At 35.9% G+C, this 18,106-nt stretch overlaps 2 protein-coding genes across 2 annotated transcripts; both read right to left on the bottom strand.

Annotated features, from left to right (window-relative positions):
• Positions 1-4,346: 4,346 nt before the first annotated feature.
• LOC120274671 (disease resistance protein RPS2-like) lies at positions 4,347-5,360 on the bottom strand. The gene has a single exon (XM_039281200.1). The coding sequence runs from the start codon at positions 5,358-5,360 to the stop codon at positions 4,347-4,349; it is 1,014 nt and encodes a 337-aa protein (XP_039137134.1).
• Positions 5,361-5,392: 32 nt separating this feature from the next.
• Positions 5,393-8,631, bottom strand: LOC120274670 (disease resistance protein RPS5-like). The gene is made up of 6 exons (XM_039281199.1): positions 8,608-8,631; positions 8,456-8,536; positions 8,201-8,369; positions 7,890-7,993; positions 6,721-6,787; positions 5,393-6,252 (listed from the first exon to the last, which is right to left on the bottom strand). The coding sequence occupies exons 1-6, from the start codon at positions 8,629-8,631 to the stop codon at positions 5,393-5,395; spliced, it is 1,305 nt and encodes a 434-aa protein (XP_039137133.1).
• Positions 8,632-18,106: the final 9,475 nt, after the last annotated feature.

Below are 18,106 nucleotides of genomic sequence, written 5' to 3'. Positions count from 1 at the left end.
TTCCAAGAACTCCAAAGGACTCTGATAAACGAGACAAATCAGCCAGTTGAAGTAGCCTCACAAAATTATCCCACACCTATCTCAGCGAAAGGAAATTGAATGAAGAGATGATCAATGATTCAATCCTACAGAACACATCACACATGCAACTGCTCTGAAGCCTATCTGACCTTCTTTTCTCAAGATTCTCAAGGGAAATAATCTTATTTTTTTCCACACAAGGCAAGAAAATGTTGATTTTCCTTGGGCAAAAAGTTACACCTGTAAGAACTTCGCAACCAAAACATCACATCCCTCCATGATAAAGAAAAAATTATAAAAATAACTTAACCGAGAAGAAACCATTCCCTCGTAAGCATCCCCCGCTTTCTTCAACTCAGGGCGACGATGTGATCTTTATAAGGCAAAAACATCTAGATTCTCCATGAAAGGGGCGTAATCTAAGATAGATACAAGGTCCCCAACAATGCCATTAGGTATTGGTTATCTTTGAATTCCTCCTCGACCATAAATACATGGGAGCCCTTCCATTAAGCCATCGACTCATTCCAAAATAGAGTCTCTGCTCCTCGTATTGATTCCATGCGAATGCATCCTCTTAGAGCTAGCAAACAACTAGAAACTCCTTTTCTTAAAAAGAAATCTTGCTTTGTTTGTCTAGGGAACATGTTCCATATGGATACGCCATAATTGAATTGGACCACCTCCACACCAAAACCAATTAGGATCCGCTATAAATTTCTACCACAATTTCCCCAGTAGCGCCTGATTGAAATTATGCAGATCCAAAATGCCTCAATCCCTAGTCATGAGACAGACAGATGTTCTTCCAATAAACTAACTGACAGCTTGGATGGTTAATATCCAATCATGACCACAATAAATCTCTTCTAACATGATCCATTTCCTTGATGACCTAGCACGGAAACCTAAAGGTGGACATCCAGTAAGTTGGGAGAGCAGATAGCACCGAGTTCACCAGAGTAAAATGACCTCCTAAAGAGAGATGTTGCATTTTCCAAGAAGATAGTCTTCTTCTCACTTTTAGAGCAAACCCCTCCCAGTCTTGCCTTCTGGGCCTTCTACCGTAGATTGGGATACCCGTAATTTCATCGGAAGGGAGCCAATCATGCAATTTAAAGTTTCAGCAGCCATCCGCTCCGAAAACTCTCCCAAATTACTTGAATACCTACAAGTTTTTGAGAAGTTAGTCTCTAGGCTTGTCATGTCTTCAAACAATTATAAGATCAATTTCACAATCCTAAGGTTTTCTAGACCTCCCGCGGTTAACACCAAAAGGTCATTAGTGTAGTAAAGATTGCATATACTACCAAACCTTCCAAGCCGCACACCGACCAAGACCTTTGGACCTTAGCGCTGTGAGAACATCGAACTCAACACATCTCAGAATTAACACAAACAACAAAGGCGATAACGGATCCCCTTATCTCAACTCTTTTGATAGAGAACATAGCCATTCAGGGAACCATTAATATGTATTGTTGCCTTAGAGGAAACAAAATGCTCTGAATCCATCCCACCCATCTTTCGCCGAAGCCCCTTGCTTTCAAAAGGTCAAAAAGGAAATCCCAATCAACCAGATCAAAGCCTTGGCAAAGTCGATTTTCAAAATGTGCCCTCAAGAATCGGTAGATCATCGGTGGTCAAACAGCTCAGAGCATAACTATGGGCTACACATTTTTAGACGATGTGCACGAAAGCTGTCTCCGTCACACTCATGGCCATAATTTCATGTCTGGGGTTGTTTCCGCGAAGGTGCCGAGGTGGCCAATTATAGAGCCATCCACGCCGGACGCCACCTCAAAGACCTTCACGGAAACAGCCCCCAAAACATGAAATCAGGCCATGAGTGCACTGCGAGACAAGTTTCGTGGCCACATCAGTATAACGATGTGGCACAAAGTTATACTTACGAAAACATTTAGTGGCCACCAAAGCTGATACTTTTCACCCCTCAAAGAACTCTATGCTTATGGATATTGAAAATTAGTTCTTCAAAGAATGGCTATGTTATACCGGATGCATCTTCTTTTCAAGAAAGTCGACTATTCATTGTCCACCATGGAATTTATGACGTTGCACGTACCACTCTGCCAACAGCCTTTTGAAATAATTTTTAGAGCGGAATTGACTCGACTAATGTGTCTGTAATCTCCTGGTAACTCAGAGGTATCCACCTTAAGAATGAGAGCAATACTAACCCAGTTAATTCTTTACAAGTTAACTCTCCTAAAATAGAAATCCTCACAAAGCTTTGGTGTTCTTGTGTCTGCAACTTTTATTTTTTTTATTTTTTAGTGAAAAGTTGGTGTGTGCTCTTGCATGCATTATGACCTACATGTTTCTCACCCCTAAAGCAAACTTGATCTTTCGAAAAAACCATGCCAGATTTTTGTTGGCCATATATATATATATATATATAAGGGCAAGAACCCACCAATCAAGTGCTATGCTACGTAGGGGTGTAATTGGTCAAGTTCAAACCGAGCAGCAAGCTACTCCAACTCGAGCTCGCTTGAAAACTCACTGCTTGATGCCTCGGCTCAAGCTCGATCGAACTCGAGTAGCTTTAGCAGTAGCAGCATGTATTATTTTACACCCTTAATGCTGGGTAGGAAAAGTGATTTCTTTCTTCTTTTCATTTAAATAATCTTGTATTTTTTTTTATTTTTCTATATATTTTCATATATTTTTAATTTTGTTGATGTGTGACTTTTTGCAAAATAAGTTTATTATACATCAAATTATGCAGTATTAACTTCGAAATTTCCATAAGTATTATCGGATGAAATTATGCGAGTTTTTATATTTATCCAAAAAGTCATCATTTGTTTAGTTGTAAACGTAGATTTTTTTATTTATAAATTTCTCAAAAACTATTTAATGTATAAACTGATTGACTGACAAGCAAACTACAACAACAAACAACAGAAGCGGACATAGAAAAAAAATAAAGACAAAACAAAATAACAAAATACCATGAGAGGCCACTAGGGATAGGGATGGAGAGCACAAGACTTTTAATTTCATGGAGTCTAGTTGCTTCTTTGGTCATCAGTAAATTTTTGTCCTACGTATAGAACTTCTCCAGTTTCTTTTCATTTTCCTTCTCAAATCCAAACATTTTATTGAACTTTAATTTCTTCTGGTTAGAAGACATACATATATGTAATTAATTAGGCTAGCTAAAGGTTTGGAACTTAATTATCAAGATACTGTTCCAATGTATCATTGTATTCAAACTTTTTGAAACAAGTTATGCTTGGCTTTACAATAAAGATGAGTGGCAATTCTGCAAATCAGACACATGTGCAGGCCATCAATTAACTAAGATATATTTACAGATTTCTTCATTATATTGAATGCGCTTGATGAATATGTATTTACAGAGTTCACACAACAATTCGTATTCCTACACGAAAACAAGAACAAATAATTGAAAGAGATTTGATTCATTTGAATTATATACTAGACCAAGTCTTCATCAAGAACGAAACATGCATATGTAAGTTGCATCTGTATGATATTTGGTGATCTCTAACAAATATCTGAAATTTTTTAGGCTTTTAATTTTCTTCAATGAATTCAAATACTGGTCGACCATCTTCATCCTTCTTTAAACTGGATATAGTTCCAACACCTTCAATCAAAATGGGACCTGCAAAGGTGTATAAGAATATCCCACAAATAAGTATTGCAAGATAGATGTCAGAAAGACCCTTCTCAATAGATTAGTGTGCAAACTGACATGTTCAAGTCTGGAAAGATGTTTCATGTATAAGTTTTCGTGTTTTACTGAGTTAGTTTTCATCATCAACTTTTGCAGAGTTTTATTTTATCTTTTACAAATATATATATATATATATATATTAAGTGTTTTTTTTTTCATTTACTTGATGAGTTTATATTCAGAAGTATGATAAATACATAAATAAATCATGTTTTATCATTGAATGGGAAAAGAAGGAAAAGAGAGTGAAACAATATATTAGGATAACCAAACTATTGCAGTAAGATTTCTGCATTCATAGCAAGCTTAGGAGACTTAGACTCATTTTAAAACATAAAATAAATCATAATAAATTAAATAAGAGTTTTTATTCATAGATATGTGAGTACAATAATCATGTGTCATTTCACTGAAATTTCAGATAAGAAAAATTGAATATGTAGATTGGCACTTGAAAACAAGATGCGAGATAGGCTCTATAAAATGCATCAATATTGGATTGGATAATTAGAAAGAAGACAGTACTTACAGTTGAGAGATAATGACTCGATCTCAATAAAATTGATGAATCTTGAAAGGAAAAGACTGGATGGTGTCATCTTCCCACTCCAATCTCTCCCACCACTCTTTTAACACAATGAATTTGTACAAATTCTTTGTTGACAATGTCTGGTTTGAATGCAAGCCTCTTTAAATTCGGACAATTAAAAATTGGAAATGAGCAAAGAAGAGGAAAATCCAATGCTTGATTGCTCATGCTCACTAAATTCGGTGAATGTTCGAGTGTCAAACTTCTCAGTCTGGGAAAGGAAGGGGCTTCGGATACTGCTGAATTTCTCCATCCTCCTCCTGTAAATAACTCTTTGATTCCTTCACACACTTGCACTGATAACTCAGTAAGAGAAGGGAGATGCATAACCCAAGAAAGACTGGATAACTTACGGCATTCATTTATCGTCAGAAGCTGCAGATTACAAAAAAACCGTTGAGGCGCCACATCCTTCCAAACAATATTCTTTAAATTCTGAAGATGACCCAAGTCAAGATGCCGGAGATCAGTGCCAATTCCATTCATGACTATCTCATCGAGCTGTGAACATGAACAGATTATTAGCTCTTGCAAGAATCCATTGCTTTTGCAACTTAAAACATCATATGAAAGTGATACCAAGTCATACAATCTTTCTAAACATATGTGCCATGTTGGTAATTCTGAAAGTTGTTGCAGAACATTTAGTGACGTTACACACAGTCCTAATGCTTTGATGTTCTCTTTCATTGTATTCAGCTCCTTTAGTTTTATCTCGCCATTTGGATATATGTCAAGAACCTGCAGGTTCAGCAATTTTGAGACCAATCCATCAGGTGTTATGTGATCCCACCACAAATGCTGACAGATCAAAAATTGCAGATCTTGCAAGTTTATCATCTCAGATGGTAGAACTGAGATTTCCGTCCTTGAAATGTTGGGGTACTGCAGATTAACCAAACATTTTACGTCTCTTGGAAGTTTTCTAAGTTTAGTCTCGGATAGATTCAAATATCTAAGATTTGACATGCGCAAGAAAAATCCATCAGGAATATTCTTCAAATTCAAATTATGTTGCATCATTAAGCTCAGGAGGTGAGAACATTGTTGAGTCAATTTCTGTAAAGTTTCTTAGCTGCCACATTTGATATTCTGTTCAATCCCATATTTGCATTTCGGTAAAGTTTCTTAGCTGCCACATTTGATATTCTGTTCAATCCCATATTTGCATTTGCTATCCATATGTTTCTAGCTTCAGACTTTGCCACTATCCACAGAGCCATATCACGAATCACATCATGTAACCTCAGATCTTTTTTGAAATCCATATATGCTTTCTCATAAGGCTCCAACAAACATGCTGCCTCTAGTAAACGAAGGATATACTGCCCATGACCATAAGCTTCCCTCAGATTATCAAATTCATGGATTAGTCCAAGACCTATCCAGAAGTCTATAATATCTTCATTGGAGATACCGACACCTCTTGGCCATAAAGAAATATATAGAAAACAATCTTTACAAAGTTTATTAGGGAGATTGTCATAACTTATTTCTAGAGTTGGATACAATGATTTCTCAACATCTTGAATTATACTAGTTTTGGACTTCCTCATAGACCTGAGTACATAGTCCCACTCTTCAAAATTCTTTTTGTTCGACATGGCTTTACCGATCAGTATAAGAGTGAGCGGCAAACCACTGCATTCATTCATCACTTTTCTTGCTATTTCCTTCATCCTCACATCGGATGCAATAACATCTAAGTCAACATTCTCTTTGAAAAGATCCCATGCTTCTTGTGGCTCTAAGCATTCCACTTTAATCTTCTCATCGGCCCTCATCTTAGTGCACAATTCTTCAGATCGAGTAGTGAAAATCACTTTCCGCTTGTATTGTTTGGTGGAGTTGTCATTACTACGAGGATGAGGAATCCCAAGTTCCACAAGATCTACTACAGCCCATATATCATCTAAGAGCAATACAAAATTTTTAGTTTTCAAGAAATTGGATATGCCTTCTTTGCTAGACGAACTGATCAATTGCAATTTTATAGCTATCTCTTCACAAAGCTTTTCCAACTAAACATCTTTTGTAGCCACAACCAATATTACATAATCGAATCCTGTGTTTTCATCATCCAGGACCAACAATGAGTTGTAGATTTTTCTCAATAGTGTGGTCTTGCAAACACCCCCCATGCCCCATATCCCCGCCATTCCGACTGTTTCATCTCGCTAGATAACTGCATGAGTAACATCAAGATTTGAACCAATTCCTCTTCCCACTACTTTTTAATGAAGCGAGACTGGTATAGGAGGTTGTTATTCTACAAATGAGACTTGTAATTGTTCTTCTTTCAACTCATTTATCTCATTCAATAAAACCATTGCATCTCTACTAGTTCTATACCTTGAATAACAATTTAGATAACAAGTACCAAAAGTGCATTCCTGTTTGCCAAATTTATCTTTCAACTGCTTTACCTCCTCATCTTTTTCACTAACCTGTTGAAATTTAATTCAAATCCTCTCAAAGAAAAAATTAATACCATCAAAATCTATACAAATTATTCCTTGAATTGCATGTGGGTTTGAAAATATTGTGATTAAATAGATTTCTCTTAAAGAGATGAGGATAGAAAAGCCCCCTTTTTCTAATTTCTTTTCTTTCTGAAATCTTCTTCAACTGGTCCTCTTCTCTTTTTTTAAAAAATAACAAATAAAAAGAAATACTCAGCTAGAAATGACAAATTCATGGAATTGAAGATACATCTTGCAATAATTATTTCAAGAAACGAAAACATATATATATATATATATATATATATATATATATATATGCATATATGAAAGAAAGAAAGAAAGAAACAAAGAAAAATCAGCTTAATAATAAGGGTAAATTACAAGATTAGTCACTAAACTATCCACTAGTTCCTATTTTGGTCACTAAACAAAAAAAAATTCTATTTTGGTCACTAACCTTTTTAATTGCTTCCAATTTGGTCACTGACTCCAACGCCGTTAACGGCGAGCTGACGTGGCTTAGCCATGTCAGTGAACTTAACCACGTCAGCACTGCTCTTTAAAAACGTGTCTTCTTTCTTCTTCCCCTTTTCTTTCTTCTTCTCCTTTCTCGTTTCTTTCTTCTTCTCCTTGCCCGTTTCTTTCTTCTTCCTTGCCCTCAGTCCTGTAATGGGAATTCCCATGAGATCAACATGTGGTAGATTTGGGTTGCAATTTCCAGTAATGGCCGAAAGCTATCAGATATTGATCATTGTCTCTTCCTTTATTGTGCAGAGAAAATGATGATTCATCAATGGGGAATCGATGGGCTTGTGATAATCCATCTGAATGAAACCTGCAGTATGAAAACAACACCATCTATTTCTAAAAACAACAGAAACCAATGAATGCTTAATCCTTGTTTATTCTGCTTCACAAATTCAATGAACAACTTGCACCTCCTTGAGAACACACACACACAAGTACTTAAAAATTAATTTTTGGCCAAACAAAAACAAGAAAAAAAACACAATACATGGAGAATGTCATTAGCAACACAGAATGTCATTATATTTTAATAATACACAGAATTCCAAGATGATACAGAATAACCAACACATAATTCTGCAGATGATACAGAATAACCAACACGGATCTGCATATAAACTGGTAATTTTGCAGATGATACAAAATAAGAAACATAGTCATCTGGTAATAACATAATGACATTCAGAATTCTGCAGATAATCTAGTAATTCTGCAGATGATACAAAATAAGTAACATATTAATCTGGTAACAACATCATGACATAATAATATTCAGAATGGTAATACATAGAATTCCGCAGAAGACATTCATTTAAAAAGAACAATGTGCACAGCCTCCCCAGTAGCAATCCTTCTTTTCATGTGTACCCTTGGTTTTTTCTTTCTTGTTTGCTAGAAGAGCCTTGGCAGACAATTGAGGCATTTTTCTTTTCTTTTGGGCATTGCTTCCACCTTGAGATAAATCTGTCAAATACCTTGAAGGGACTTGTCTCCCTTGCTGTCTATGTTGCTGTGTGTTTATAACTTGAGAAGAACCCTATTAAAAATCAGAAATAATGTAACTCATTAAAGCTGAAGACAATCATAGATTGGGAAAAAAAAATGTAGGGTTAATAAACCTACATCAGGTATCCACCTAATAGTTTGTGCATGTGGTTGAGTTCTTCTAGCTTCTTCAAATTGAGTAGGATTCTGAGTAGCCCTCTGAATTACATGAAAAAAATTAGTACCACACACATGACAAAAAATTTATTTAATTATATGTCTTGACTTACAATTAATGAGGAAGACTCCTGCATTGCTACTACATGTACATTTTGAAAACTAGATTATAAGCAACCTCTGATAGATTATGAGAAGAAGAAAGAAACGGGAAAGGAGAAGAAGAAAGAAAAGGGAAAGGGGAAGGGGAAGAAGAAAGAAGACACGTTTTTAAAGAGCAGTGCTGACGTGGTTAAGTTCGCTGACATGGCTAAGCCACGTCAGCTCGCCGTTAACGGCGTTGGCGTCAGTGACCAAATTGGAACAATTAAAAAGATTAGTGACCAAAATAGAATTTTTTTTGTTTAGTGACCAAAATAGGAACTGGTGGATAGTTTAGTGACTAATCTTGTAATTTACCCTAATAATAATATAGAAGCTTTACCTTTTCGAGCCAAAATTGAAGCTGATAGGTTGGTCTTTGTCTTGAGCTGCAGGGAATATCAAGCTTGGTCTCAAAGTCCCTCTTCCTGGCCATGAGAGCTTCCATGGGGATGTCTAAACTATCAAGTTTCTCTTTTGTGCAAAAGATATGACCCATGCCCTCACTCACAACAGGGCTCTGAATGCAAGAACAGACAGCCCCAATGCAAAGTTTCCCAACAAAGTCACATTTGCCTCTCAATTGTGATTTGTGAGATTTTCTTCTTTGAACACTCCAAATTAATGTGGTGTGCATGTAATGATATTTGTAATGTTATGCGAAGGAAGGCGGAACAAGATTTTTTTTTTTATGTTTTTTATATCCATGTATCTCTACTTGTGATGTTATGATATGTGAGCCCCACACCGGTCAAGAATGGTCAATCATGCTTTGCTTATGTTTTTTCCCCTTACCATGACCTGCCTCCACTGTAGAAAGATCACCCCCTCTTGCCCCATCACATAGCTGAACTTCACCTATTCACAATCATACTCAACCTCTCCTTTTGTCACAACAGAAGCCATTTCTTGGTATGAAAAATGTCAAAAAGTCCAAGCTTCATGAGGCCAAGATTCTCTTCATCATCTTCATCTTGCTACAACCTTGGAAAACTTGGTTGGTTGGAGGTTAGAGAGGAAGCTCTAGAGTGGAGTGGCTTATTCTCTATAGCTATTTGGTAAGCAAGCTCTCAATTTACTTTCAGCTGAAACCTTGTCCCTTGTGCTTTGATGTGTTACTTTGATTTGTTTGTCTTGAGTGGTGAGCCTTGTGTTGGTTGTGCATGTATTCAGCTGAAGGCGGAGTGCTGAAAGTTTCCCGTGGCTCTTTGGTTTTATTTTAAAGCTAACCGTGTCGGTTGCTTATATGTGTTGCAAGGAACTACTATTGCATGTTCAGCTTCTGTTGCTTCTTCTTTCTCTTCTCCTCATGATGATACTCAGTTGTGGCATATGCGTCTTGGCCACATGAGTGAAAAGGGCATGAATTTGTTGTCAAAAAGAGGATTGTTGGGAAGTCATACCAGTTGCAAGATTGACTTTTGTGAGCACTGTGTCTTTGGAAAACAGAAGAGGGTCAGCTTTGCCAGAGGTTCTCATACATTCAAAGGTATTTTGGAGTATATTCATTCTGATATATGGGGTCCTTCTCCTGTTCCCTTTCTTGGGGGAAGTTCTTATATGTTGACCATTATTGATGACTTTTCAAGAAAAGTTTGGGCTTTTTTCTTACGCTATAAGAATGAAGCTTTTATCAGATTCAAGCTATGGAAAATTTTTGTTGAAAATCAAACTAGTAAGAAGGTCAAGAAGCTTCGTACTGATAATGATCTGGAGTTCTGTAGTGATGAATTTAATCAGTTGTGTGCACAAGAAGACATCCCCAGGCATCACACAGTTGTTAGAACTCCTCAACAAAATGGAGTTGCTGAACAAATGAATAGAACTATTTTAGAGAAAGTAAGATGCATGCTTTCTCATGCTGGCTTGAGTAGAAATTTGTGGACGGAAGCAGCCCATACAGCCTGTTATCTTATCAACCGCTCTCCACATGCTTCTCTTGAAGGCAAGATTCCAGAAGAAATTTGGACAGGTAAACAACTTGATTATTCTAATTTAAGAGTGTTTGGTTGTCCTACTTATTCTCATGTAAATGATGGGAAGTTAAATGCTAGAGCTATGAAATGCATTTTTGTTGGCTATCCTGATGGAGTTAGAGGATATCGACTATTTTATCCAGAGACTAGGAAGATTATGAATAGTCGAGATGTTACTTTTAATGAAAATGCATTATTATCTTCTGGAAAGGAGTCTATTGGTGCTCCTCCTTATGCAGGTAGTGAAAAAGTTGAAATTGTGACTTCCAGTCTCAAGTCAGATGATACTCCCTCCTCTAGCACACAATCTGGTGATGTTCCAATTACCACTGCTGAGGTTACAAATCCACATCTCCAAGATTATTGTATTGCTCGTGATCATCACAGGCGAGAAAATGTTCGAAAGCCTGCTCTCTATGATGATGAAAGTCATTTTATTGGCTATGCTCTTGTTGTTGCTCAAGAGATTGAAGAAGTCACTGAACCTAGGAATTATACAGAAGCTATTACTTGTTCTGATTCCTCCAAGTGGCTAGCTGCGATGCAGGCAGAGGTTGAAAGTCTCCACAAGAATGATACTTGGGAGTTGGTGAAACTACCAACTGGTAAGCGAGTTATTACTTGTAAGTGGATTTACAAAAGGAAAGATGGCTTTTCAGGTGTTGAAGCCACTAGATACAAGGCCCGATATGTTGTTAGAGGTTTTGATCAATGAGAAGGTATTGACTTTAATGAAATTTTCTCTCCTGTTGTTCGTCATACCTCTATTCAAATGTTGCTTGCCTTGGTTACTCTCTATGATTTAGAGCTTGAGCAGTGCTTTTCTTCATGGTGATTTGGAAGAAGAAATTTATATTCAACAACCTGAAGGTTTCATGGTTCCTGGGAAAGAGAACCATGTTTGTCATCTCAAGAAATCTCTTTATGGCCTCAAACAAGCTCCCAGACAGTGGTATAAGAAATTTGACTCGTTCATGTTGAGTCAAGGCTATTCTAGGAGCCAATATGACAACTGTGTCTACCTTAAAAAGGTTTCTAATGGGTCCTTTATATATCTATTGCTTTATGTTGATGATATGTTGATTGCAGCTCGTGATATTACTCTAATCAAGGAGTTAAAGGCCCAGTTAAGCAATAAGTTTGAGATGAAAAACTTGGGTCCTGCCAAGAAAATTCTCGGAATGGAGATTTGTAGAGATCGTCAAGTAGGAAAGTTGATGTTGAAACAGAAGAATTATATTCAGAAGGTGCTTGACAAATTCAATTTGAAAAATGCTAAGCCTGTAAGTATTCCTATTTCTATGCATTTTCAGTTGTCATCTGATCAGTGCCCAAAATCTGAGGAGGACAAGGAATGCATGGCAAGTGTTCCATATGCATGTGCAGTTGGAAGTCTTATGTGTGCCATGGTTTGCACCAGACCTGATTTGGCATATGCTGTGAGCTTAGTCAACAAATACATGCACAATCCTGGTAAAAAGCACTGGAATGCAGATGAAATGGATACTTCATTATTTGAAAGGTACTAATGATATTGGCTTGATCTTTGATATGAAGAGGTCTAATGTAACCTATCTTGCTAGTTATGTTGATGCCGATTATGGTGGTGATCTAGACCGGAGAAAATCTATCTACTGGTTATATTTTCTCTTTCTGTGGGTCTTCTATTAGTTGGTGTGCTTCTCTTCAGTCAGTTACAGCGTTATCAAGCATTGAAGCCTAGTAGATCGCAGCCACAGAAGGAGTTAAAGAAGCAATATGGCTTCATGGGTTATTCAATGAGCTAGGTTTGTCTCAGAACATTCTTACTATATTCTGTGATAATCATAGTGAAATTCATCTTACCAAGAACAGTGGTTACCACAGTAAGACCAAGCACATTGATATTAAGCACCATTTTGTTCGGGATATTGTATCGGTTGGGAACATTGATGTGAAGAAGATTCATACAGATGATAATCCTGCAAATATGTTGATAAAATCACTTTCTATTCCCAAGTTCAACCATTGTTTGGACTTGGTTGGTGTTCTTCAACACTAACTGCCCTTCAGGGCTTATATGCGGCAAAGGCTTTTTATTCGGATATTGATGCAAGGCGGAGTTTGTTGAAGTTGCCTCATATCCTTATCCGGTTGGAATTCTTTCATCACTAAGGCATGTCTCGATTGGTGTGCCAAATGTTATCTAGAAGATTTCTTCATTATGAAGTCAACTTCATGGTTAAGAAGATTTCTTCATTGTGAAGTAAACTTCATGGTTAAGAATATTTCTTCGTTGGTAAGCAATCTTCATGATTAAGAATCCTCCAAGGCACTTCCCATAAATAAGCCTCTTTCATTGTATTTGTAGGTGTATCATCCATTCTATTTCCACAATTCTTGTAGAGAGAGTGTTCTTCTTTCATACCTCTTTGAGAGGGTTTGTTGTACTCTTTCTTATTTCTTAGTGGAATTTCTTGGCCTTTGTCGTTGTGGGTTTTTCTCCCGGTACTCGGGTTTCCCACGTTAAAATCTATATGTTCATCTTGCATTTGATTTCTCTTTTGTGTGATTATAAGATAAACGCTTCCGCATTCGCACTCGTACCATTTCTAACATGTGCCTTACTAAACACAAATTTATATAAAGTTGTTATATCAAAGTCATCAGTGGAAATAAACATAAGGAAACATAAGGGGGAAAACACCCAACAACCACCCCCCCAAATCCTTTTATTTTATTTTATTTTATTGCTGAATATAAATCTTACTTTTGTTCCACCTTCTTTTTTTGTTTTTTTTGTTTCCATCTTTACAATGCATTGATTTTACTCAGTATTGTCTTTATTTATAGTCTCCTCTCATTCACGGTGCAGTGTATATTGATTGGGATATATTTTTCTGGAAAATAAAAAAAATGAAACAAAAAGCCAAAAAAATTTCAATTATTTCATTTTCATTATATGATTATTAATTATTTTTCTTCATGAGACTAGAAGTCTGAATTTCTTTTGCGACTTATTTTATTTTGCTTTCACCTTTTCTTTCCAACTCCAAATATTTTGATGAACCATAACATTAATGTTCTACTTTCTATGCTTTGATAAGTAAAATCGTAATATTTAACAAAAAAATAATAATTATTCTTCTTTAGGACTAAAAGGATAATTATATTTAATTAATATAAATATTAGTCATATAAAGTAAATTCTAATGCAACAAAAACATAACCATATATTATAAAATAAATAAAATTAAACATATACTTAGTCATTTATTTTATAATTAATAAAATTTACCGAAATATTTTATAATTAATAAAACCTAATTAGATCACCGAGAATGAAAGTAACAGTGATTGTTCATATCTTCTAAATACATCAAATTAAACATATATTTTCCAAATCCAAGTCTACAACTCCCTCTAACAAAACGCAAAATTCAATAATCTTTCACTCCAAATACTAAACACATTCTCTTGAATCTTCAAATACAAAAATACAAAAATTTTCAAATGCACCACAACTAAAAAAATCTACTTTATCTAACTATAAGCTAATATCATCTCATCACTTCTCCATCTATTGTAGCTTTGGTTGCACTTTCACCAGCTATATGAACTTTGACCAGTGTTCCATCACAAGCATGGTCTTCCCTTTCATTAAGTATTTCAGAACTATTTCTCAGCACAATATTTTCAAACCCATAAAGATCTTTAAATACATGGAAAAATCCATGATTCACCTTGAATCTTCACACATATCTCAAGATTTAAAATTCAGACTATTTGGGGATTTCACAAAATATTAGGTTTTTTTATGTTAATTTAGAATTTCCTGGGTACCATCTGGTACTTCCCTCATAAAACAATCAGCATAAGTAGCATACCATATGAGACATGAGAAATTGCAAGACAATGAGGACTATTTCTAGACAAAGATAAACCCAAGAAAACACATTATGGATTTAGATCATAAATATTTTTTTTTCGGATGACAAACATGATCTCTTTTATGTCTTCTATCAGAGAAAACCAAATTGGTGTCTTAAACACTCACCAACGGTCACTTTGATGTCATGTGTGACAAAAATTTTACATTTGGTTAGCCTCATGATGATGATGGTAATGGCAATGAGCTCTCTTATGGCCACGTAGTCTTCTTCTGGATCGCTTGCTAACATTGTTTGAATGAGAGATTTCCTTGCCACTTTCCAAATCACCAAAGATGCAATCAAGAGGATCTGTGATCATATCACTGCCTTGGCTGCTCTGTATTCCAAAGGAAAGAAGTTTTAGTAAATGTTCTAAAAATAAAGTTAAACGTGTCCTGCAGGATCAGAGAATGAAATACTTACGATGATTTGCTTGTGTTGCATGTGAGGAAGCGCGGAACTAGTGTGGCAATTCGTCGAACACTTGGTGTGCAATATCACAATACCTAGCAATCATACAATGAATGGGCAATGCAAAGACAACATACAATCAATCTTATAAGAATAAAGTAAGAGACACCAATTTAACATAGTTTGGCTAAGAACAAGCCTACATCCACGGGAAAACAATGCTTCACTATATCATGGAAGAATAACAAGAGTACAAGAGTATAAGAAATATGCATAAAGCCCCAAGAGAATTACCAAACTCTAAGAACTAGCCTTACCTTAAAAACAAGGGTCTTACCTTGCTTTAATGAGATCAAGCAAGAACAAGAGTTCTCCTCTACACCACTCTTTCCACTCTCCAAATACAAGAGAACTCTCCCTCTCTATCTTTCTCTCATTTCTCTCTTTTTACAACACCCAACAAACATAACCCTATATAACCAATAGAGCAATCTAGACCGTTGGATTAAAAGAGATCAAGATTTGGCTTCATCCCAAGGATATCATGCCAATATTTAACAGCTTGGGCTGCTCCTTTGAGTTGGAGTTCTTATAATTTTTGACTTTGCTGTATTGGAGCTTTTGAACATCATTTCCCTCTACATACATGTTTCGGAATCGCCATAATGTTAAAGCACTATCAGGGTTCAGGTCATTGAATACCTCCTCTGCGTACATATGTTTACTCATAAGTTTCACACGTGATGGATTATACATATGCCTCTTCATGATTTTCTGCCAAAAATGCCATGCATTTAGTATCCAATAAACAATTCTTACAAAAAATATACTGAATTGAACATTCAAACATAAATGTAACACAGAAATTCAACCCTTCTTATGATAATACTTTACAGATATTCTGTAGAAAATAAGTCATAGTTTAAATCGGAACTGGAGTTATCGAGTTAGTGAGAGATAATAGAAAATCACAACAATAACCAAAATTTCCAGAATATCAGGAAGGTGCTGGCATTACATATTTACTGGTGCACAGATAGAGAAATCTAAGTGTGCCGCATGATGCATTGGAGCTCTCTACACAAGGGCACAGTTGCGTGTTGCAGAATGCGAGAACATATAAACATGTATACAAATGTATAAATTGAGAAGGAGAACCTACATGCCTGCCAAACCCAACTTCATGAGATCCTAATCACGCTGTAGAATTTTATCCACACAAGCATCCAATGAATGATTAAACCTCTACTATGAGCCCCAACCCTTAATCAAATCCTAGACATTGCTTTTATCTTTTAATCCTACCCGTTGGTTTTACTTTTAACCCTAGCCGACTCTTCACCTTCTACGGTTTTAGATCACCGTTAAAAAAAAAGGGGAGAGAGAGACTTGCCTCATCTCTTCCTCTCCCTATTCGCGGGTGATGTAGGCGACGAGGATGGGGAGAAGGGTCTCGTCATCACGGATTTCGTTTCTCTATCATTTTTGAGGAAAGGTTGTGAGTTATTTTGTTTTTACTCTTTCTTATGCTTGTTTGTGACGTGTTACTAGTTAGGGTTAGGGTTTGGTGAGAATTGATTTGATTTTGATTTGAGGATAAAATTCAGAAAGTTCATGTTAGCATAGTAGAGATCCCTAATTTATTTGGAAGATCTAAAGATAGAATTTGGAAGAGATCAGAATACAAAAATTGTAGACCGAGGTCTTGTTTAGCTTGCTCCCAAATGTCAGAATTTTTGGAGTAGTATCCTGCAAATTATAAATTTTCTAGATGCAGGTGACACGGACAGGATTTCTGTTCAGCCCTTGAACAATTTTGATTATTTTCATAATTGTAAACTCTATTTTAGATTTATATTTATATAAGAAAGTTATAGATAACGATGTTATCTTTGACTCTGCAAAATTTCAGAATTTTAGCCATGTAAATTGTGAGATATGATCAAATTTCTATAGATGTGCTCAATAATATTTCTGCAGAAAACATAAAGATTTCTTAGACAATTTGATGGTCTTGTACATGGAATTTGGAGAAGAGTAATATAAAAAATTATAGAGTTTGATGTTTGTTAGATACCTGTAGAAATATGGATTCTTTGGATGAGTCGTTTAAAAGTTATAGCATAATTAGTGTAGTTGTCCCGAATGATATTACTGTGCAGAATCTGAAGATTGTTTGGTGTTTCTCATGGTCTTAGATGTTGTATCTGGTATAGCATAAAATAAGAAAGTAATGCATTACACAGTTATCTGACTGCACGTAAAATATTATTGCTTCTGAAATTTTATATTGAGAGATATTTATTATTTTGTGAACATGAAATATTTTGACACAGTACTCGTAGTTCCCAAACTAACTTTGTAATAACCCTGTCACTGGGGGTTAAACACTGACCGTGTCGACATGTACTCTGATATATAAACTATAGTTTCCCACCGCTTTCCATCGGTGAAGAATAACGGCCTCTGATAAATCTGGCTCGGGTCACAGAGGGTAAAAATATGAGTTCTGATAATTCTGGCTCGGGTCACCGAGGGTAAATATATGAGTTCTATTTTTTTTTGTTTTGGCAATAGTTGTTTGAGGGACCTATATGCTTGGCTTTGACATCTGTGCTTATTTGAAATAAATTTGATTTCTGATTTTGATTTTGATAATTTATGATTTTCGTAAATGATCCCTATAATTTTTTAGTGGGTGTTTACTGGGCTATCAAGCTCATAATTTGTTGTTTAATTTTTTTTTCAGATCAGGAGCTTAATAGATCACCGCTTGAGAATCAGATTTTGAGGCCTTGCACGTCTACTGGGTCTCACTCTTGTAAGTATGCAGCCATTTGTCGACGCACCGGATCTAGCGAGCTGGGTTTGGGGCGTGATAAATTTAGTGGTATCAGAGATTTAGTAAAATTTTGATGATATTAGTGTGTCCGATAAAAACTTTAGGTTTGTAGTTCAATTCAACCTGTAGCTTTGATTTGCATCCTTGAACTTCTATCTTTGATTAGTCTTTTGTTACTAACTTGGTGTTTTTATCACCCTTCGAGGGAAGTCTACTAGCGACCCTCTTTATTCTTAGTAAAGAAAATCATGTGGTCATGGATTGTTGGTAATTAATTAGCACGTGTATTAGTTACCTCCCTGCATTAATTTTCTTCGACTTCCATAATCTT

Source organism: Dioscorea cayenensis, chromosome 13 (assembly GCF_009730915.1).
Source record: "Dioscorea cayenensis subsp. rotundata cultivar TDr96_F1 chromosome 13, TDr96_F1_v2_PseudoChromosome.rev07_lg8_w22 25.fasta, whole genome shotgun sequence".
NCBI classification, from domain to species: domain Eukaryota; kingdom Viridiplantae; phylum Streptophyta; class Magnoliopsida; order Dioscoreales; family Dioscoreaceae; genus Dioscorea; species Dioscorea cayenensis.
This window is presented reverse-complemented; position numbering and strand designations above follow the sequence as displayed.